Source organism: Desmodus rotundus, chromosome 3 (genome assembly GCF_022682495.2).
Source record: "Desmodus rotundus isolate HL8 chromosome 3, HLdesRot8A.1, whole genome shotgun sequence".
Classification (NCBI taxonomy): Eukaryota; Metazoa; Chordata; class Mammalia; order Chiroptera; family Phyllostomidae; genus Desmodus; species Desmodus rotundus.
The window spans coordinates 182,673,385-182,697,424 of NC_071389.1; the positions used below are offsets into that span (position 1 = coordinate 182,673,385).

A 24,040-nucleotide genomic window follows, 5' to 3' on the forward strand; every position below is an offset into this window, starting at 1 on the left:
GAATGTACATACTTGAAAACGCACAGATTTTAAATGTTAATGTATACACCTGTGTAATCCCTGCCCCCTCTGTCCACACAGAGAATATTTCCATTACTCTAACACAGTGCTGGCTGTTTTTTACATTAGAGTATGGCGGTTTCGTGATTCTGCCACGCAGGTTATTAAACTCCAGGACACCTTGATAAAATAATGCAGTGTCTGTGTGTTTAAAAATAAATCATGAGAATATGTGGATTTCCTTATTATATTAGGGGAGGAAAAGTCCCTTCTACATTACTTAATGTCACTTACGCTAACCAAAACTAATATTTATGCTGTGGGGAAGAAGTCGATTCCCTTAAAACCAATTGCGTTAAGAGGATATCACTTAATCTTCCTGGGCCTCAGTTTCCTTGGCTGGATGGTAAAGTGAATTAGAGGGGCGTTCAAGGCAAAAGTCCTATTGTACTACTTTTTTGGAATAAACAACTTGAATTCTTCTAAGCGTTGTGAAAGTGTAATGTGAATTTTGCTGTCCCCCCCGAACAGCTGACTTTTAGACACACACAGCAATATAAACGAGCTACTGTTTTGTGGTGGGAAAGGGGGTTCCCTAGCAGTTTCCCCTTCAATCCCATTGTGGCCCCTCATTGAATAAGGAGCACCTGAGGGAGGGTCAGCATTAGCTGCTCTGCTGACCTTGCCTCTTTTTGAGGGTTGTGACAAGCTCTGCTTATCTCTAATGACCTGCAATTGCCTAATTCTTGGGGACACCGGCTACTGTCTTCAGCGTGGGTGCCGAGTAGGCCCACGTAAGGTTTTTATCACCAGGTTAAGTCCCCACTCCTTCCTGCTCGTAGTTTTTGCCAATGATCTCCATCCTGGACTGCAGTGTCTGATAGGTCCCACATTCCCTCTCACCTCTCTGAGTCCCTTGCCCACCCATAAGCTAGAGTGAAGCAACCCTTTAAACACAGACCTGACCATGTTGCTCCGTTTAAAATCTCCCAGTGGCTTCAGCGAGGACAAAGGCCCAGATCCTTAAGGTGGGCTGCAAGCTGTGATTGGGGTCAGCCACACCAGCCTTTCCTCAGTTCCTCAAATATGGAATGCGCCCTCTGGCCACCGGGCCTTCTGTAACCATCCTTCAGGTCTCAGCTCAATCACCCCTTCCCCAAGGAGCCCTTTGCTGGCCCGCCAGCCTAGATCTCCCACGGTCACGTGTTCCTGGTCTTTGGAGCCCTTGTCACAGGCTGTGTTTAAATGTGTCCTCCCTACCCGAATTGTCCCTCTCCAAATTCTTACTATCCAAACACAGTGACTGAACTGTGTCAGATAGAGATTTATGGACATAGGGCTGGTGTCTCTCATTACTCATTAATACACCTTATCTAAAACGCAGGAACCAGGTAGATTTGTTAGTGCGATATCCCTTGTTATCCAAAGTCGCTGTCCAAACCCTTGAACCCGTTAAGCTCGGATAGTGAGTGAGGGATGCCCGCGCACGTATGTGTCACGTGCGTTTCACATCTGTCACGCACATCAGTCTGAGAGCTCCCCCGGGCCTGCGTCTGTTTTCCTCATCCTTGTGTTTATCCTAGCACTTTGTACAAAACCTGGCACTTACTGAATTAAAAACAATCTGAAGAGGAGAGAACTTGCCAGAATAGCCTGTTTCCCCCCAGCCCTCATTTTGCCACTGGACTTGACAAAGCACTTTGTTGACATGCATAAATCCAACTCTTCCCTAGACAGTAAATTACTTGGATTAATAGCAGGCATAGCTCTTGGTTGACCCATAAAGACAGCCAAGAAGATCCTCTGTAGAGAATATATTGTTTCCCAGAGTTTTTGTCCAGACTTGCAAGAGAATTCGATGCCTGGAAGTCAGGTTGGTTTGTTAAATATCTGAGAGGGCAGCGTTAGCCCTATGATTGGATACCATTGTTACATGAAGAAGGGTTGGTTAAGTCATTCATAGGAGAGTACGGCTTGAAAGAATCTCAACATAAAGCTCTTTCCATATTAAAACTAATCATTCTGTAGCAGTCATCATTAGACCTTTGTCAGGACTTCAACTGATCAAGTTTTCGTAGTTCCCTTGGGCTGAAGTCCATACTACAGGGTGGGGCAAAAGTAGGTTTACAGTTGCTCGTATGGAAAATGATACTATAATAAATAATAATACAAGACTAAACTCTATTTCTCGTGCTCACAACTGGACACCTGCTTTGCCCCACTCTGTATCCACAGTTTGAAGTTCTTCACTTACACTAACATGCAGCTTTCGTCTTCCTGTCTGTCATTCTTTGTGATTAATGAGTGATGTTTCTGATTTTTTATTTGTTTTTTGTTGTTTGTTTTTTTTATTATTGTTGTTCAAGTACAGTTTTCTGCCTTTCCCCCCACCCCCAGCCCAACTTCCCAGCCCTCCCCACTGATTGAGTTTTAAAATAAAAGACTCTGCCTGTGGGATTATGAAAAAAGGAATGACTGCATACCTTAATTGTTTGGGGGGAAGAGGGGCTAGATCTGTTCATTTTGGCTGGGTTTTGCCAAGGAGCAGTTTGTTGTTCGTCAAGCTTGGTGAACCAGGATGTATGATGAAGGAGATTTTTTTCTCTCTGCGCTTAATTGTCAGAAGAGAGCTTAAAACAACAATAACAACAACAACAGCAAAAGAAGATCTGGAATTTATTCCAGGACATGCCTCTGGGTACCTGCAGGACTTCTCCCACACTGTAGCACCTGTAAGTCCTCACCATCCTCAGAAGGACGACCTGGGGGCCCCAAAGGTCGGGATGCTGTCTTGAGCAACAGAAGGGGCTGTAGAAGTAGAACAATTTCCTAGCGCTGACAGTTAAGAAGAACACTTCTCTGGTTAATACTCGGTGAACTGGAGATGTGATTCCCCACTATTTCCTTATTGGAGTTTGGAAGGTTTGCTTTTAGAGCCTCAAATACAAGCCCTTGTTGCTAGAGTTTATTTGGAAGTGAGAGAAGCATTGGCAGGTGGTGAGTGAGAGCGAGTAAGCTTGGGTCTGGGTGTGCCTCCGTAGCTATCCGTTACAAGGGGATGTCTGAGTCAAAGAGAGTGGGACAGTGTGACCTCCGTTTTTACTCCTCTAGGCAGAGCCCCTCTTCTCTTGTAGGTAGGATTTGAGCCCTGGTTCCAGACAAAGAATGGGAGCAGGATGGGGTGTTTGCTAAACTTCACCCCAAAGAATCACTGTTGCAATGTGAGGACTCAGGAGAGAACTTGCGTGTGTTTATATGGTTTTCAGGAGAAGAGAAAGCTGAGATTCCTGATCATTTCAGCAAGCCCTCTTAAGAGCATAGTAGAAGGGACCAAACCACGTAGTAATATTTGGAAGACCATCTGAAGATGCACCACTCCAATCTTCCTAGATGGCTTTGCAGTTTGAAATCCTTTGGACTCCAGGGTTCATGAGAGTTGGTAGGGGAAGTGCTCTCCGCCAGTGTCCCCACCTGTTTTCCAAGCACCAGACAGTGATCGTTTAGATGGTACAGCGTTGTCTTCTTGTTCTTGTTCCGTTTTTTTTTTTTTTTTATAGAACAAATTCTCCAAGTGACATTCTGAGTCTGGGTTGGAACCGATTAAACCCCAGGCAGAGCTGTGTCATCTGTGCTGGGCATGTAGCAGAGGGTAGAAATGCCTGAGGATGGGCTGACTGCATCTTCAATAATTGAGGCAAACAACAGAAGTGACGCTCAGTCAGCCACTCAGTGCTCCTTGACCTTGCTTAATTCACTTGTTTAGGCATTTGAGCAGAAATTCCCCATTCTGCATTTATGATACGTGGAGAAGTTGAGTAATTTCGAAGAGTGTTACAAATTTCTTAAAATGAATGGCTTTCATTACAAAAGTGTATGTTGTCAGAAGATGTCTTGAATCACACAGAATGACCCAGGTGTCCTGGGGTCTCAAAAGCTCGGTCACTGCTCTCAGATGTGAGTGTTGCTCTGCTTTCATTCAAATCAGAGCTGAACCATGGCAACGGCATCCTCCCCAGGCCTTGCCACATCCTTTGCTTTTTTTACTTTAACCTAAATATTAAGACCTACTAATTTGTTTTTAGGAAAGTAGAGAATTTAAGACCTTGACGTAGAAGATCATACACAAACCAGATGATTAAAATAGAGAAAGGCTGATTTTTCTTTAGCAAGAGGGAAAAAAGGTCATTTATAGCAGGGCCTGGCTGTTGTTTTTTTAATATAATCATGTCGCACAATGACTAGAAGAGCAAGTGGAGGAACAAGTTGTGTGTGACATTTCACAACGATCAAGACAGGTGAGCGGATGGCAGAATCCTGCATGGGAGTGCTCAGGGGCACTTTGGGTTCCGAATTCGTTGTTTGATACTAATGTCACCAACAGCCTTTCTCCATGTGACACGAATGAATGAACCATTGATCTTCCACTTGACGACACTTTTGTTGTTTTCTTCATCTATTCAGTGCAGTTTGGGGGTAAATAAAAATGATAGGTTTTAAGGAGAAGGCACTGGGAGGAGATTATTTTGTTTTGAAATCACATACTGTCTCTTTTTGCAACAGTTTCCTTAGAAATAAGGTGTTCTCGACAGGAACACCAAGATATTTTTCATGGGTCCCACTGAATGGAGTTTGCTTGTAAGTCAGGCTTGCTTTTAAACTGACATTTAGTGAAAAAACGAGATGCCTTTTGCTTGGCATGTTACCTCAATGCCCTTAATATTTTGCTTCATGTTAAAAAGGACTTTGTTAGAAATCATTTAAATGTAGAAGAAACTCTGCATTTGGCACCCAAACCATCATAGGTATTGAGACTTGATTCCCACGTACAAAAAGGTACGGGAGACATGCATAGGGAGAGAGGGAAGCTGTGCACAGGAGAGTTGACCACCTTCACGACTCTGGATGCAGCTGAGATCCCCACAGATGTCCACCACATGAGCAGGTGATGATATTTTGAAGGCTGCAGAGTCATTGTTTTTTATAGATCCCTTCCAAAGTGAGCATATTATCATACCATATTTATGCATGAATGTTTATGCCTAGATTTTGCATATCCTAAACCATACAGGAGTTTTACTGAGACAAGCACCAAAAAAAAAAAAAAAAAAAAAAAAAGGCGACGGTAACGTGACTGCAAAATCTAGAAGCCTGGCAGAGTCCAGGTCCTTGCGTAGGTAACCACCCGTGAAAGGTAGCTCTCTGTGCCTCTGAAAACCCCCTAGAGAGGTGTCACAAACACCGGAACCTCGTAACTGGTTTTGCAGGTATACTATGTAAAGTAGGGCCCACAGATGAGCTGATGCCATCCTTCATCCAGCTCAGCCTTGACGTGGCCAGAAGCCAGCACATGGCGGCACATGTTCAAGTTCAGGAGAAGAAAGATAAAAGGTTGAAAGACTATTAGCCATTTGTAAATTAGCAGTTCAAATGGGCTATATTATAAAACTTTAAGACAGAGCACATATGTCTAAACAATGTCAGCGTCAGCTCCCTGCTATCGTTTCTCCATCTATGCTATTTTAAAAAGATGTCTAAAATGGTTTCAGTGGACTCACTCCAGAAATGAGGGAAGGAGCATCCCAGGAATGCTGATGTGGGGGACAGTTTCCTTTCGTGACTTAACCGTCCAGAAATGACGGCAGAAGCGGCACTGCATCAGTTTAAGTTTTACAGAGACGACAAGAGAGCTCGCAGTTGCTCTGGGAAGACCATGGCTTCTCTCCCACTACAGCCCCTGCCAGGGCTTTCTCTGGGGAAAGCTAGAAGGACAGCGTTAGGGCTTCCCGTGGCTCCATCTCGTTCCCAAGGCTATAGGCTGGTGTGTCCTGCATGCGTGAGCAGCCTGCCCTGGTGATGAGAGACGTGTTCGGACGACGGCAGTCAGTGAAGCCGAGACCCGCTGAACAGACCTGTGGGGAGGCTGTGGGGCCCGGTGCAGTGGTCCGACAGGCGAGCAGAAACTGCGCTCGCCCCGGAGGGAGTTGGTAGGGGTAGGGGGCGACTGGAGATGGGGGCTGCAGGGGGAGGAAAGGCTCTGCACCTTCCCCCAGGGTGGGACTGGGGAGGTAGGATTGCCGAGCAGATGTTGGAGGTGGGCCAGACCAGGTGCAGCTGGGCCAGGGAAGGGGGAGGCTGCACAGATGGTTACCTCTCTGTCCGGAAATGCCCGGCGCTCCGGCGGGACCGGGATGCTAGCACAGCCCTGCACGTTTCTCCGTCCCCAGGGTCCGCTGCTGGGCGGAAGGGATGGTGTCCCGGCCCACACCTGACCCACCCAGGGCTCATCCTCGCGGACCCTGGTGTCGTAGGCCCCGTGAAAGTGCTTGTGTGTGAGAGAGGCAGGAGGGCCTGACGACGTCGTGTGTGTGTGGGTGGTGATGAAGGAGCGGCCTGGGGAGGGAGAGCGCCGTTGTTCAGCTAAACGTATGGCTGGTTGCCATGGATGGAAAAAGACCAGTGTCTAGATTTTTAATGAGAACAGCTAAGACCTGAATTTTCTTTTCTTAAACATTATCTTGCCTTTTTTTTTTTTCTACTGTTTCCACTGGGTGGTGCTGCAGGAATTCCTACCTTTTGCCTTGGATCTACCCTTCCCAGAAAGACGCTTCTAAAGCATAATAGGAGGAAGTCCTGATTTAGAAAGATTTTACAGTTTCAACACAATAGAAGAGTTTGGAGGATGCTCTGGCAGGAAATGTTTCAGTTTCTGGATGTGGAAAAACCACCATCATTTTGTATCATGCAAAAGGGCTCTTACTATGCTTTTGGCTCTCACCGACTTGTTATTCAGCACAGGGCCGCTTTCAAGTTTATCTGAGAGATCAAGATTCATTCTGGTGGAAGTGGTGTGTAAGGGTTCCTTTATGCTCAATTTTCATAAAATTATCTTAACAAAGTACCTAAGCAAATAAACGTTTTCTGATGTTAGGACAACACAGATTTTAAACAGGTCCTGTTAAGGCTTTATTGAAGCTGAATGCATTTTTCCGGGCTTATTTTAGAGATCATTTACACAACCTATTGATCAAAAGGGTAGCTTAGATTTTTGCTTTCAAAACACTTTTAACGGTTGTGGCAGGGGCTAGGATTGGCTGTGTCCCTGTTTTACTGACAAGGAAGTTGAAACAGAGACATTGACTAACTCTTCGAGGCCTTGGACAAGTCGTGAATTTATATATTCTGACCACTTCCCCTTGTGCACAGTACCATTTAATTAACTGTAATAGTAAAAAAAAATTATTGAAAGCTTTTCCATTCAAAGGCCTATGAAATACAAGAATCAAGGAGAGTATGGAGGGAAAATACCCACTAGAAATTAGGAAGCTCATGAAATTGAAGATCAAGTTTCAGGACAGTTAGCAAGATTTTAAGTAAGTTTTACTGAATGCAAAACAGCATTTTTTTTTCATGTGTGTGTTGGGATCCTCTATGAAATCCCAAATAATGCCTTCCTACATCCTGAGACAGGACTTCCCCAGAGGGATTTGTTTTTAAAAGAGAAATTTTGAGCCCAGTGAGTGCTGGCTGCCACACTTGGCGCTGTTGTGTAGTGTCAGCGGGGTCCCCAGCCTGACCCTGTTCACCTTCCTCATAATCCATTTCACTGCCCTGTGAAATGTGCTCGGGCACTGGGCCCCTGTCTGGGGCCACGCTAGATCACTTCTGACGTTCATCACCTCCCCTCCCCCGTTCCACTGTCCAGTGTGCTCATGCTGGGGGTGGGGGATGCAGGGGCTGGGGGCGCTAGGGGGGTTGCCTCTTTCCTGCCTAGGAGGAGGAGCTAGGTTCCAGAAGGTGAAGCTTCTCCTGTCCTGCCTTTATTATTTGGTGTCGGTGAACCTGGAGCATAGCTAAAGCAACACCCAGATCTCTTTAAAAGGGAAATGGTTTAAAGACAAAGTGGTGATGGGTGGGTGCACAGTCTGTTTCTTCAAACAGAACCCATTAGGGCAGCTGGAGTCACCCACGAGGCAAAGCCCGAAGGAAGGAGGTTTCCTGATCTGATGCCCTCTGAGTTACAGCGAGGCCTTCCTCTTAGCACCAGTGGGGCGTGCACAAGAGTGAACCTCTGCTACGGGGGATGCATGTGGCCGTTAAGAATCTGGACTTCGGTCCCGATGCCCCTGGGTAGGAGTCTCTGCCCTCATTACCCCCGTGGCCAGGAGCATCTTATTTCACCTTTTTAAGTCACAACTTCTTGATGGAGCATTAAAATGAGACAGCACCTCTAAGGCAGTCAGCGCCACGCCTGGTACATAATAAATGTTCATCAAATGTTAGCATTTAAGAAGAAAAGCCCCTATTGAAAGAAGCAGTGGCTTGGGTGTTTTATTCTTAGCTTAACTTTATTTTACTTTGTTGATGGCAGGAGTCCTGTTTTGGGGAATTCCATGGGACCTCAGGATTCCGGGGGGCGGGGGGCAGTGCAGCCAGCAGTGCCTTCAGCCCTGTGCTCCTCATCTGGGCTTTATGAATTACTTGGAAGGTTTTATAATTATGTATATTGTGTGTGCATATCTTTTTTTTTCCCCTAGAGAATTTTAGGTTCTCAAAAGGGTCTGTGGACCCAAACAGGAAGCAGACACTGCCCTGGGCACGTGTGTGTGTGTGTGTGTGTGTGTGCACGTGTGTATGATCTGTTCTCCGTGCGTTGTTGCATGCTTTCGGTTGTCTGTGTGAGATTGCTGGTATCTGACTGCTCCTGACCCACAAACCAACTTCATACAGTTCAACCGAACAGTTGGTGATGTTGTTGAGAAACATAATTTGAAGCAGTGTCATTATGAGAGAGATTATAATGAGGTGTGACTCTGGCTTATTTTCATGTTATTTACCAAAGCCTCACACGTTCCACGTCGTCAGGTAGCCTCGGACCGGCAGGGACCATATTCACCCGAAACAGCTTCTCCCGTGTACGGAGTCATGAAATAGTTACAAATTTTCACTGGGGACTTCCGGTAGCTGTATCACATCTAATGGGTCATTTTTCTAGTTCCATGTTCTTTCGATCTTAATAACTAGTGTTAGGAGAGTTGGCTTAGTATTTTTTTAGATGGAAAACACTTAGGATTTAAACATACTTAGAGTTGTTTAGTATTTTTTTTCCCCCTGATGAATTCATAGGCCCAGTGACTCAGGGGAGGAAGAACTCCTCCGTGAGATTTCTTGGGCAACGTGTCCTTTCAGAGAGCAGGGTCTACCCATCGTGCTGAGGGTTAAAACCGAGGTGACACACAGGCAAAATGAAACCAGAGCTGCAAGTACAAAGTGGGACAGATGTAGGAGGCCAGGTTTCCTGTGGCCCATTTTCCAGTTTCCTGCCTGCAACCTGCAGAAGAGGAAGCTGAACGTCACCGAGTATGAGAACGGCAGGACGCCGTGCTTCGGGCCAGAGTTAGGACACACGCAAACAACGCGGGCAACAAAGACAATTGCAAAGAAAGTGAACGTTCGGGTTTTAGTCCAAAAATGTCTAGGAAGGAACAATCCGTCTGTTTAAAGAAAAAGCACTGTCAGCAGAGCCTGTGGGTCCATGTGAGACTGTGTGTGTGTTGGGGTGGCGGGGGGTGGGGCTGTCCCTGGTTGCAGGAACCCGATTTTTACAGCCCTCCCTCCTCATCTTTCAAGACATGGTCTGCTTTTTAATACAGTTGGTTACCTGGAAAGATTTTCCCTGCAGTGCCCGAGACTTCTAAATCTGTTTCCTGGGCATGTTGATATACGAGGGAAGTGGATGTGGTTAACTGACTGGCTGTAATGAACTACAGCCTCCCTTTGGGAAGACTGGGTGACCAGTTGGCTGCTTTGATCTAGCAGGCTTGTGTTCCTTTAACTGCCCAATAAAATTGTGTCTGATGCTTTCAGAGAAGAGATTAAATGGAGACGTGTGTGTTGAAGACTGCAGATCGCGCACACACTGTTTGTGTGTTTGTAGGGAGGTGCGGGGCGCAGGCAGTCAGAAGATACTAGAGAAGTGGACAAGTCCATTGTCCTGAGGAGAAACAAAGAGAAACACTAAAATTATTTTGTGTCTGGGCTTTTTGATACATTGTAGAAGAGTCTCTGAAGTCAGACATTGCAATCCCTATTCTATGGTAAAGAAATTAAAGTCAATCGTAGAGAAGTGGAAATCCAAAGAAATTGAGATTCTCTGCACACCTCTCTCTTGAATGCCCGTTGTTTGTCGGGCGCTGTGTCGGAATTGCTGGTTGACACTAATGCAATGGTGGCTAACCGTGAACAGGTCCATCTGTGGACGCCACGTTGAAGGCTTCCTGCGAGGCATGACTGAAGGCAGCACGTAAGCCTCATCGAAGGCTAGTAACGGACAGGGCACTGTGCTGAGCTTCTTCCACACACCATCTCGTTCAAACTGACTTGCTTCCTTGAGACACCGAGAAATAGGGTTATGCTTCTGGGACAACCAGTTGTTTACCCTGTGGATGGATCGCCTCTTCATTTTCAATCCCTAGAAGAACATACTTTGTACCAGGAACGTGAGGACGTTTGGGGACATCGCCACATTGGGGATTGAAGAGGTACCCATGGAAGTCAGCCTAGACTGAGAAGAGGTGCTTTTGCATCTTGATGTGGGACAATAGGCAAGGCTGGGTCCTGCAGTAGTGCGGTGGGGTGGGGTGGGGTGGAAGTGGCATGAATATATGGATGTGGGAGGAAGTAGCGTGGGCTCAAACACACTTTCCCAGCCGGAGTTAACATAGCCATTACTTTTCCAAGTGAAATTACCATATAGAAGTCACCGATGAACCAATTGAGTTATTTCTAATTTGCCCAGAGATAACACAGACTTTGAGTAGGAAAGAGGGGTGGATCATTCATGCAGTAAACGGCCATGTTGTTATTACAGTGGCTATCAGTGATTTCCCCTGAAAAATCTTTCTCTTTCCTCAGGGGGAAGACTATTTGCAAAACATTGCAAACTGTAAAGGGTAAATAAGTAGGCTGAGCAATAGTGGATTTTCCTGTTCATTTCATTCTTTAAAAAAATGGGCAACCTGTAGATATTTACAGAATGAGTGAGAATACAAATACAAAAAAATACATACAAATACATAAAAAGCCCTGACAGACATGAACTTTACCTCACAGATTAGCATTTTTTATATGCAGGGGTTGACAATAATTAAAATGTCTTTTGAAAAATATTTTAATAATCTGAGTTCCATCTACAAAAATAATTTAAAAAAGGTTTCCAGTATGGGCTGCATAGTTACCAAATGTTATTATTAATGCCCTAAAATTAGTCTTTGCTGAGTTAACTGCACATCTCAGGTAATATACCTTCTTGTTTTCCGATGCCTTGACTTAAATACAGGGTTTGTTTAATATAATGAAGTGGCTTCTGCCCTTTCTCTTGCACCTTGACAATATGGTGGCACAGAAACACTTAGCAGATGCTGCCCTGACAGAGGCGTTGAATTTAAGAGAATTTTCAATACGGAGAGTTCGAAACCATCCTCATTTCTCTAACCACGCAAGTTTTAACAAGCAAAACGGTACTTACCGAGCATCTGCTTTATTTATATTTTTACACAGAAGTTTTCCTCCTTCCCTTGGCCTTTCTCATTTCTGACTAATTTTTCTTTAAAGTTACCTGATTTCTTTAGTTCCCACAATATAAAGCTTTAGAAAAATCAAAGATAATTTTTCTACCCCCTCAATTCCCACCTCAGTTGTAACTTTAAAAATGAATTCAGGAGCATACAAAGAGAAGAGTTAGGTGTCTTCAATGGAAAGAAGACCAAATTAGTTGGTATTCGACTTCTAAGAATGGAAGAAGAAAACCTCATGCTTTGCATAAAGGTTCTGTGAGGCCCATCTCACATTAAGACGTTTGGCGCCACCTTGTGGCAGACGGAAAGCATGCCCGCCTCCAAGAAGAGGCAAGCCGTGTTTAGGGGAGAGGAGGCAGCCTGAGAAGGGGCAAGTCCAGGTTTTGTGGGGCTTGAAGCTTAAACAGTTTGCAGAAGCCTCCTTTGTAAAAAAATAAAATAAAATAAACTCCCAAAGTTAGAAATGTAAAATCACTAGGGCCTTTAGACTTATGCAAAGTGATGGTCTCTGAGGCTTTAGCTTCACTGTGAGTCAGCCTCAGGGTACGTGTAGATCCCAGGTGACACGGTGGTGCTGGTGGCCCTGGGGTAGATCTGACTCCCCTGTCAGTCCTGCAGCTTCTGGAGGCTCAGAGGAGTTGGAAGGAGCGCAGCGACCCTGCTATTGTGTGACTTCTGTTCTTCAGGCTCCAGTGGGAGGTCCTCTCTGTAGAAATTGCAGGTTCGTTGCCCTCCAGGCCCCAAGCTGCTTCCTCCTTGGCATTTGTCCTTGCTGTCCCCACCCCTGCCTGCTATGGGGAACATCTGACTCTCCTCCAATTTTACCCACCCTTTAGATTAAGGCTGTACTCAAGCTCACTCCTCTAGAAAGCCTTCTCCAAGCAGCCTAATCCTCATCTTCCTCCTAATGCAGGTTCCTAATGCATTTGGTGGGGGGCATTACTACAGAGTGGGAAGGGCACAGGCTGTGGCTCATTCTAGCCTGTTTTATTTATTCACGCGTTTGTTTGACAAATGTTTATTGGGCCCCTACCAGCACCTGGCCCTGGTCTAAGAGCTGGGATCTGACATCAAGGGGGAACAGGTCAGTACTCACGGAACCCACCTCTGAGAGCAGTGCTTTTCAAACCACCCCTGGTTTTTTAAATTTCCAACACATTGTGGACCAATGATTCTGTGAAATACAATAAAAATAAATTCCTAGCAAAATAAAAAAGATACTAAAATTTAAGCCCCAATTTTTATTGTGGAAATAACAAGCATAAAAATCACATTTCAATAAGTATAATTAGAATGAACACGGGGAAAATAATTACAGAAACTGTATTAACTGAAAATGCTGTATCAAGATAATTGATATAGGTCATGACTATTAATACTGGTAATGTTTTGTCATTCAGTAACTGTAACCCAACAAAAAAGTTGTTAGTGAAGTAGAGATTGCCCATATTAAATACCCATAAGCATACTTCAACACCATATTTATAAATATTCACTTTTAGTGTGTCAAACGAGCTGCTTGCTGACTAGCAGATTTGATCTAGGTTGCATACTAACATGGTACTTGTAGGGGATGATGTATAGAAAGTATTTCTACGTTTTGTTTTAATTACACTCAGCGAAAAGCCAGTCTCGCTGACATATGTTGACAGGAATGGAAGAAGAGATTTTCAAACACATTTCAGCAAACTCAGGATATTAATATTTTAGCTTTCATCCAAAATGAAGCAAGTATTGCTTCATTAAAAATTCATCTACAATTCTTTATTAGTTGCCAGTTTCAACAATTTATCCTACAAAGTTATGGTTACATTAAATTATCTTTTAATGGAATCAGTGAGTTCCAGGTGTTTATACACTTTTGGGTTACAGGTGCAAGGCTCACCTTGAACAGTATATGTTTTCATGGGGTCCCACTGCATGTGACGGACTAGTCCATAGCTTGTGCCAACGGACGAGCCTGCTGATCACGTGTTTGGATGTGGCGATAATGACTGATTGCACAAGAAGTCTCTATGCACTTACTCTTCATTTCCGTACTCGCCGTGGGCTGGTGAGCAACCATTCGCAGTGGTGTGTTGGCCACGTGTGGAATAGACTGTTCTAGAGAGCCTCTCCTCTTCCACTGTTGGGCCTCAATTTCCTCATCTGCAAAGTGGGCACGATAACTGTATTCAGCTCTTAGGGCTGTTGTGGGAATTAAATGAGATCATTCAGGAAAGTGCTTGGTGTATGGTAAAGGCTTCATAAATAATACCTACTGTGTACACAGAAGACAAAGATAAGGCTCTTGTAATCGGAAAAAAAAAACAGACTAGTTAATGAATGACTAACAGTGAGGCAGATTATGGTAAGGCCCTCTGGCATGAGTGTGTTTACACGTGTGGGTACAATTACCTCCATTTGGAGGGCTCTGGGGGGGTACCTTTTCATTTTCTCTGACGTGTCCCTTGTGCTTACTAGACGAGCTGCCTTTTGGTGTTAGAATGGGGATCGCACCCCGTTTCATGAGTGTGGGCCCTATTTCCCACCACCGGGGAGGGAGCAGCTCTCACTTTTGAGCAGTTTGTTTGTTAGACCCCCGTGGTCGGAGGAGGTGGGTCGGCGTGAGTTAGTGTGCGGAGTGCCCTGGACCAGACGACGGAGAATGTCACGAGGCCTGACGGCTCTCGAGTAGGCAGAGGAGGGCACGGGGATGATGGGAGTGATCGGTAGTCAGTCTATACAGCATCTTGCTCTGGGGCTCTATCCAGGTTAGAGAATGAATCAAGGTTATTTTTTAAATTCTTTAAAAACAGAAAGAGCCCTGGCTGGTGTGGCTCAGTGGATTGAGTGCTGGCCTGCAAACTAAAAGTTCACCAGTTTGATTCCCAGTCAGGGCACATGCCTGACTTGTGGGCCAGGTCCCCAGTAGGGGGTGTTCGAGAGGCAACCGATAGGTGTTTCTCTTACACATCAGTGTTTCTCTCCCTCTTTCTTCCTTCTTTATCCTCTCGCTGAAAAATAAATAAACTCCTTAAAAAAAAAAAAACAGAAAAAGTTGAAAACAGAGAATGAAGGTGGAAAGAACCCACTCAGAGACAGTCAAAGTGTCTCTCTCTCTCTGTGCGTCTGTTGCCCGGCCCACCCATGAGTGCGGCTGTGGGCTCCATCTTCAGCTGTCTAGGCAGAGTTGTCCTCCTGCCCCTGGGGTTGTTCTTTTAGAAGACTTTTCTCTTTTTGACCCAACAGCTTTCATCTACTTGACTTCCCTCCCCCGGCGGGGGGGCACAAGGGAGACCTGAGCAGAACCACCCCCCCCCCCAAGAGCATCTTCATCTTTGCTGGGGGCCCAGCAGCTTGAGGCCTCAGGGCGAGCACTGAAGGAGCTGGTGTTTCTTACATGGGAGTCCGAGACTGTGTGCTCGGGGACCTGCGTTCTCTGCAAGAATCGAAAAAATGATTCTTCCATCTTGGATGATAGTCTAAAAAATAAACATATGCGTGATCCAAGTTGCCTTCTCAACAGCAGTCACTGAAGAGCTGGGAAGAGTCTCCATAGCTTTCAGAGCCTGTGTGGGGGCACTGCCTACTGAACAGAGAACCACGTGGTACAACATCTAAGTGATGCTTCGCGCCAGGTGAGGGTCGTGTGACCTCACGACCGGCTCTGAAGAGGTCTCTCTGTTGCTCAAAAAGCAACAGTAAACATTTCAGTGGCACTCACCATGTGTGCGGTAGAGTTCAAGTGCAGTATTATCCCCTTACAACAGCCCTGTATTGGAAATACACCTTTTATTATCATCACCCCCATTTTCCTTAGGAGAATATTTACCCAAAGTCCCCCAGCCGGGTGGGACCAGTCCTTGCATTTGAACATGGAGAGTCTGCCTCCCGAATCTGCTCTTACCCACCGTGCGGCTTTCTGGACAGGAGAGGTTCACTCTCCCACCTGCTGCAAGTGGCAGAAAGTAACTTCAGTGAAAACCTGCATGTCTACACTCTGGAAAGAACCCCTCTGGACGATGTGCCTCTCATTTTATGGAAGCTGTTTTACAACCCTGTCAGTTATAGGTAACTGATAGCAAAATAACGCTGGTCCACAGACCCGCCGATTCTGCCCCATCTCAGCAGGTTCAGCGGACTCCTCTCCTCCTGGGTCTGATTGGCACATTCATTCGGCGTTCCTGACCTGTGAACGTCTGTGTTGTTTGCATTCTGTTTTGTTTTTTTTTTTGACTTGTTATAACATCTGCTTGGTTCCCTCCTTGATGAATGGGTAAAATTAAACCTTTAACCGTTTTCATTTTTATAGCAGTCGGGGAGCCAGGATCTCACCCAGTTTGAAAATTATTTTTTAACAAAGGCATGTCTCAACTCTGAGTTTCTCAGAGAGGCCTCCGTGACCTCCTGCTCCTGCACCCCAGCTCCCACCCCTTCACCTGCTCTGGTTGCATTTTCCCATAGAGCTGTTCTTCCAACATACTGTGTCGTTTCCTAGTCTCGTGTCTGCTGTTTGTGGTCCGACTTCTCTCTGGGAAGGTAAGCTCTGTGAGGGCAGCGGTCATAGTCTCTCTCATTCACTGACGTGGCCCAAATACCCAGAGAGTGTTTGACCTAAAATGGACACTCAGAAAAACCGAGGGAAGTGGGGAGATAACTAAGTCTCTAGAGTGTACAACAGCATGAACACGTTTTACTCAAAACTTACGTTACTCAGTCTTCGCCATAATCTTTTGGCGAGTGCTGGGTGCATTGGAACAGAACATCATCCATCATATGTAAAATTAATCATTAAGTGGGTGGGGGGCGAGGAATGTGATTTATCTGTGAATATCATTTTACCGATCTATGAGATTTACAAACCTTGAGAAGCTTATATCCACTTTTGTTGTTTATATAGAAGTGAGAGCATAATAAAAATTTGTAATGAAAATAATTTGCCAACACGGGGAACCTATTAATTTTTCCCACTCGTCCTTTAAAAGGAGGGATGTGTATTATTCAAGTTGGACAGGCTGTTCAGATGATCCAACGGTGTTCCACTGCGGCGAGAGCCAGGGCATAAATTACAGTGGGGAGAGGCCTTTGCAGCAGATAGCGGGGAGTCTTGTTCCCTGGAGAGGCCTGGAGGTGGGCCTGCCACCTGCTGTGAGGGTGGAGGTTGGTGGCCCCAGTGGAGACGGCGACCACCCATGGCGGGCGGCACAGCGGAGGCGAAGTGCTGAGCACCCTCCCGTCAGGGCTGTGATGCCTTAGGGGGGCCGACCCTCTGCAATACCCCAGTGCAGGGCGTGGTTGTGCGTGCAGAATGGCATTACGGTACCTGGCACACTCCAAACAGGTCTGGACCGGGGGAGGGGAAGAGAAGCATCTGCTACGAGCAGAAGTTTGATTTGGGGGTGTATTTTAAAAACATTTATAGTATTTCTTTCATGTGTTCTATGTGTCTTAAGTGGAGAGTTTCAAAATCAGTGAAACGGGGTTGGGCTGATGAACCATTTTAATTTAACGCAGGCCTCCGTTTGCGTAATATTGTATCAATCATGAATCTTTGTCAAGTATCAACACTTTCTCGAACTTTTTATTTAATGAGGCCACGGCACAGTCTGAATTACTCATATTCTTTATAATGGCAGCCAGATACATTGGATTTTATTATACTTTCATGTTCAGATAAAGGGGTTTATTAAGGAATTAATTTAGGAGAAAAACCACTTAGATTTTTTTTCTGGTGAGAGAGACTCATTTGCACGGATTTGCCGAATATGCGCAGAGTTGGCGGCTGTTGGAAAAGCACTCTCCGCAACCTCGAAGTTAGATTCTCTCTTGTCCGGTGACCCAGAGGGACCCAAATGTGTAGCTGGCCGAGGTGTGCCAGAATGTGAAGCATGGTTGTATGTAAAGACAGCTGTGTAAATGATGAAACTTAATCATGAATGTAACAAACTTAAGATTGGAGCTAAAAATGAAAGACACACAGTGAGTGCCCTTGAATGGGGAGAACCCCAGCAGCGATGTCAGCTGGCAGCCCCGCCCTCCTGTCCCCCTGCCCCGCTTCCCTGCACTTACTATATTTTGCCGTGAATAATGTGCACCCATGTTTTTGTGTACATTATACACAGGATTATTAACCCATGGTATGTAATCATTATACCCATGTATAATGAATATCCTTATTTTTCCTTTACAAATTGGGGCAAAAAAGTGCGCGTTATACACGGCAAAGCACAGCACTCACTCATTTCAGCCCCACAGATGGCTCTGGCCAGAGGGTGGGGGGGGCCCACAGCTGTCTTTGGGGCCCGCTGTATCCCAGGGTTACTTCTGCCAAGTGCAGAAGAGGGTGACAGATGTTTGTTGATGTCATTATGAGCTCACAGGGAAATATTTTTGAGATTCATCTCTGAGTAATGTGTGGCTGGGATTTCCAACAGCAAAGACTTGTGTGCTGTGCAGTCACTGAAACTGGTGGAGCAACCAGGGCGGAGGGCTGGCTGGCTGCAGGGCACTGGAGAAGAGGAGAATGAGGCCCTCGGCTTCAGGTGGGAATGGCTTGATGCCTTAGTCACTTCGGTGGAGTGGGGTTACTCACACTGAGCCCTTCTAAGTAACCCTCAGTCCTCAGTTGCAGCCTGGCCGTCACACCTCGGCCTGGGAGAATTGAGGGGAAAGGAAGGGATCATTCCCCAGCCCGCCAGCCACCAACCAAGCTCTCTGGGCCTCTGAGAGTTTGCGGGGCAGCTCTGTGATTCCTGGTTCACAGCCCTGTGCCTTCCCCTGGCCCAGCTCCTCTCTGAGAGGCCCTTGAGCTGGAGGTCCCCACCTCCACCATTTGCTCCCCTGCCTTTTCATTTATACTCTTTTACCTCTTCATTTTCTTTCCCCTTTTCCTTCTGCCTTTCTTTGCCTTAGGCCGCGGCACTGCCCGCGTGGCCATCCGTTAGCCCACTGCAGGCCCCTGAGTGAAGACACAGTCAGCCCCTCCCTCTGCGTCTCCTACAATACTTTCTGTGAAGTGCCAGTGACTAGAAATGTAAGCTCTATAGACACTGCACCCCAGTGAAGGGAGAATCTTTAAAGCGAGGATGCTGAACATTGTAATAGTCATTGTTTCTGCAGGGGTGCCATGGAACTGTCCCCAGACTCGGTGGTTTACTACAGCGTTTATTTTTCTCATGGGTTGGCTTCAGGGATGCCATTGGGTTGGCCGAAAAGTCCATTTAGTTTTTTTTCTGTAAGATAAAAGACACATTTTTCATTTTCACCAATAACTTTATTGATTTGGATATTTTGAGGATATCCGCTATCTCCCGCTATTGGCTTTGCTTGGGTAGAGACCAGGGGTGCTGCTAAACTCCTTCCAATGCATAAGACAGCCCCACAGCAAAGAATTATTTGGGCAAAATGTCAGTAGTTCCAAGAAATTTCACAAACCACTTTTGACACATTCGAACAGTCACAGCACCTTCTCCATACACTGCACAAATTATTTTTGCATTTCAGTGGCGTTGTTACGTTTCCTGATGTAATAAAGCACAATATGCCAAAAATGTTGCATATGTTTGGTCATCTTGAGTGTTAAAATGGCTACACAAAAATTCACCAGTTTTGATAAGTTTTTTTAAAAATGCACACTGATATGGCAGCTGTCACAATACAATCTAACAAAATTGTTTCAAAGGAAGTTAAAGTCAGCTAAGCGCTACTAGAGCCACGGTCCAGAAAAAAAAGAACAAACTTTTTGCCACCGGATACTTCAGCCTGTGGGGCCTGAGACCTGGCTCCAGGCTTCGGGTTGAGTTCAGGCTGGGGGTCCAGTATCACATTTTGGGGCAGCGGCGTCATGGTAGTAACGGGAGGAAAAGGGAGGAAAAGTGCAAGCCCGGGAAGCCTCTGAGACCCCCGCTCAGAATCAGCACGCTGTGACTTCTACCAGCATTCTGTTGGTCAAATCGAAGCACATGGCCAAGCCCACGTTTCAGCGGGAGAAAAGTACCCCGTCCCTTCCAGTGCACTGTTGCGCGATTACGTGAGGGGGGGTGGAGGGAAGGCTTGCGCGCATTCACCCAGTGTGCCACGCAGGTCCTGCTAAGTAAGTACGGCTGGAGAACCTGGCTCCCACGCACACGGTGGGAACGCCGTGAGAAGGGATTGCAGGGAACACGGGAAGCTCTGAGGAGTCCCGGTTGGAAGAAGCACTGAGTATAAAATGCACAGAGATGTCTCATTGTCCCCCTGTCCCAACTGGATCACAGTGGTTCCTGTCCACTGCAGCTGGGGAAGCGGCAGGTGCCTGACCACCTTCCACAGGTCCTGCACCCAGTTTCCCTGAGTGTCCTTTTCAGGTTTCAAAGATATTTGAAAGGTTGCTGTCTGATGTGTTTGGCCAAGAAAACACCAAAGAATTGGAGACAACTCTTAGCAGTTCTCAGTGCCAGTGACGAGAAGAAAGTGTGTGGCTTATCCTCAAATCATGGGAAGGGTGGCTCGTGTTCGGAGCTGGAGCCAGCGAGCTGCTGCGTACCGTACCGTGGCGGTCATGCCTAGGAGACTCGGGAGAGGCAAAGGCGGTTTTGATCCAGCAACGAAATGATTTAACATCTCACAGACCCAGTGGCCGTGATAGGGAAGGTTGATCTCTCCTTTAGAGAGCCATGATTAAAATGCCGTATGGGTATTTGGAGAACATTCCTAATCTGCTTTCCTTTAACCGAGAGGCCCATGTCGCTTGGAGAAACAGGAAGCGTGTTCCTTTGGCTAAATATGTGAAAGGGAATGAGGAAATGGATACTTATTGGATGGCTACGTATTTTCACATCTGTTCCCATGTGGAAAGGGAGAAAAATTATTTGTCAGTCTGAACGCTGTCCCTTTAAGAGGAATGCGTGAGAGCCGTGGTAGAGACGCCACAAGTGTTGGTACAGATTACTCTCCCAAAGCAACTATTCTGGCTTCCCGTCTCCCAGGGGCATGAACCCCTGGCTGCCTCCTAGGCTTCATTGTCCCCTCATTGCCATCATAGTTCTTTCTGGCTTTGTCCCCAACTCACAGCTTGCCTTTAAAGCTCCTCTTCTTACCAGAAGCTAGTTTCCCACCTTCTGTTAGTCCCTGGCTTCCTCTGCCCAGCACTGGGATGCCACCCCATCCCGCCCCCATCCAAACCCAGCACACATCACGTGTCCCATCCAGACAGTGGATCTGAGGTGAAGCTTTTGAGTCCAGCCCAACCACCTCTTTCCTAATTTAACCAATGTCGATTAGAGAGGCGGATTATTATTGTGATTATTATTGCTATTATTATTGTTTCTGGCCTCAGTATCCATGGCTGGGGAAGTCCTCTGACATCTGAAGTTGAGAAGCCACCTGAGGGAGTGGGGAGAAATGTCCCTGAGAAGGCCCATTTGAACTGGGTCCCCATGTACGAGGAGGCGTTCACCAGCCTCCAGAGCTAGGGAAGAGTGTTTACAAAGTCCACACCGGTGTCAAAGCAAAAAGATAGCATTTTGTAGGCTTTCCTCTCCTAGTGGAGAAAGTGTTCCCCTTTCTGCACTGTGATAATAGGGTTTGATCTGCAACCCCACGAGCGCCCGGGAAGGTGAAGGAAGGCCTCTCCCGGTGGCAAGCATCTGTCGGCTGGGTGCACACTGCACTCGGGCATCCTGCTGGGCTATCAGAGCGCTGGGAATACAGAGAGTAATCCAACCAAGCCCCTTCCTCGCGGAGCTCGTCCTGTAGTTACACTGACTGATAGGCCCCAACCTCATTACCCCAAGCTCCCACACACATGCTCTTAACAAGGGGTTCAGCTTTCATAGCAATTAACAGGCTAGAGACCGACCACCAAAGGAGTTGGTGGGATGGGTGCGAACAGACACTAGTGTTAACTGGAGAATCGTTTGTATGGGGGTTAATTCTACGAGTGGGCCGTTCATTAATCATTTTCTCACTTTATTTCCATCGCAACCCTGTCACCCAAGGGCATGTGTGTTGTGAATAGGAGGACCACAGGGCTTCCCTGTAGTTCTTCTGAGTATAGAGGTTCCCACAATGCAGCCAGAGGGCACGCGATTGAGTGTGACCTGTTGGGATGGATGTGAATATGACTTTATCAGGCTCCGGGATGGGGAGGGACGGGGAGAGGGGAGCCCAGGCTCCCCCGCAGCCCCGCCCCCAGGCTTGGCATGCACTGGCGCTCTGACCCGCCCCTTCCTCCCCAGGTATGGAGAGTGCAATCACGCTGTGGCAGTTCCTGTTGCAGTTGCTGCTGGACCAGAAGCATGAGCATCTGATCTGCTGGACTTCCAACGATGGTGAATTCAAGCTCCTCAAAGCAGAAGAAGTGGCCAAACTGTGGGGACTCCGAAAAAACAAAACAAACATGAACTACGATAAGCTGAGCAGAGCCCTGCGATACTATTATGACAAGGTAAACCCTTGCCTACCTGAGGCTGTCTGGGAGGTGGAGCGCCACCTCCATATTTCATTGATGAAAGCAGATAACCGATACTGTGAAGCAAGTCGAAAAATCAAATAGACGCAATTTATACAGTTTTGGTGATGGTTTGTTTTTTGGGTTTTTGGTTTGTTTTTTTTTTGAGAAAACCTCAGATTTTTTTTCCTGGAAGCCTTTTGGGTGTTGCTGCAGGTCAGATTTTATTCCCTCTGCATTTTCACCTGTGGTAGCCACGAAACTTTGCTAGCAACAGAAATTAGAAGTAAGGAGGTTCTGGGGTTTCCCTCCTGGTTAGTTGCTGGAGTGATAGAGTGAGTGGCAGAATCTAGAAAGTCCATTTATCTCATCTGGTTTGTAGTTCACGCACATGGGCCTTTCCAAATGCAGAGTGGCAGCGTGGGCAAGTTATGTCACAATTCAGTGCCTCTGTGTCCTCATTTGTAAAATGGGTCCCTAACAGCCCTGGCTCAGGATCGCTGTGAAGACTAAGCGATGTTGCGTGGTCAGTAAGTAAAACAGTGCTTGGCACGTGGGGTTTCCAACTTCGTGGGAAACTTCCCTAATCAAAAGAAAAACGATTTTCATTTTCAAGTCGCAGCGATAAGTCAGAGTGCTTTGTTAAGTGATAACATAGCATCGTTGCCAAAGCCAGAACAGTTGGGGTGAGTTTTAATGTGTTTCAGGAAAGTCAGTTCATGTGCCTGCTTGGGCAAAATCACTGCTATTTAGGGACAGTCACTTCAGGCCTGTGGTTGTTGACATTTCTGTGTGGCTTTGTTGTTGCTAAATGTGTAGCCTCGTAGATGTAAAGAATTAAGAGTCCTAATAAAGGTAAGCTTCTATTCTGGTTTTACTGTTCATATCAAAAGGTGAATTAAAAACTGATTTACATACTAGTTCCTGATGTATATTTAGTGCCTCCCTTCTGCCAGCCTCTTTGGAATTCAAGACAGAAGGATCACACCTTTCAGGAAGTGGAGTCATCATTAATTACAAAGTGTTCTTGCACATGATCGGAATTGCATGCGATTATGTCATGGAGATGTTAGAGGTGCGTCCCTTTCATGTGGCAGTTACGTAATCCTGGCTCCGGGGAGAGTGCTAGTAAGATATGAAAGCCCTCCTTGAAAATTGCCCGGTCTGAAAGTCTGGCAGATGGTTTACTGCTTGGCATTTTTACCCAGGTTCTAAGTTGCACAGTGGGAATTGGGACCCTCTGAAGGAAAACAGTCATCTTGTCTGCTGGCAGGGTGCCTGAAAGCCTGGCTGTGGGACTGAAAAAAACCCCCATTGTTTTAAGTTAAGGTGTCAAAGAAAAGGAGCCCCACCCCAGAGCCTGTGACTCGGTTTCACCTCTCCTAGCAGCCGGGCGTGGGGGCTGAGGATCACGTGTTGTCAGCAGGAAGGGAGACCAGGGCTGGGAATCACTCGAAAAGACTGGCAGAGCCATTGCTGTGGAGACCACACCTGATCTGCCGTGAGCAGATTTAAAGGGAAAGCAATTTCAGAGGGTTCCCTCACCCAGCACGTTTTGGTACATTGTGTCTGAGACGCTGTGCTGAGGGCTCCCCCCTGCCCCACCTTAAACTACAGTAGCCCCTGACACAGCCCCACCGGCATTGCCTCCGTTCACAGAGGAGGATCACAGAGGAGGATGCGGCCTGGACAGGAGCCCTGCCCGAGCCCCTGCAGCCAGGTGCCACAGAGCTGGGGTGCCCATGCTCCAGGCCAAAAGCCACACCCTGCCTCCTGGGCCTTTCCTGTCTTTGCCTCTGAACACCTGAGCTCCAGGGAGGCATCCGGCAGCACAGGGGGAGGTGTGACCTCAGACCTTTTATGTTTATTGTCGAGCACTCCAGCAGTGAAAAAGCCCTTGTCCACAGGGGTCAGGTTGAGTTCAAGGCCTGGCCGGTGTCCTGCTCCCTGAAATGGTCCCTTTCCTCCGCTGCTGGGGCTGAGCTGGAGGCCCGGCCACATGACCTTTGAGCGCTCAGCTGGCACCAACGGCCTGTGTGTCGTGCAGGCTCGGCCA

The 24,040-nt window shown here is 46.7% G+C and overlaps 1 protein-coding gene across 1 annotated transcript in view; it reads left to right on the plus strand.

Moving 5' to 3' along the window:
* ELK3 (ETS transcription factor ELK3) overlaps positions 1-24,040 on the plus strand; it is a 65,740-nt gene that overhangs the window by 5,662 nt on the left and 36,038 nt on the right. The window contains exon 2 of the mRNA XM_024579349.4: positions 21,773-21,981. Within this exon, the coding sequence (XP_024435117.1) occupies positions 21,775-21,981 (207 nt within the window). The 5' untranslated portion in view covers positions 21,773-21,774. The remainder of the gene's footprint in view (positions 1-21,772; positions 21,982-24,040) is intronic.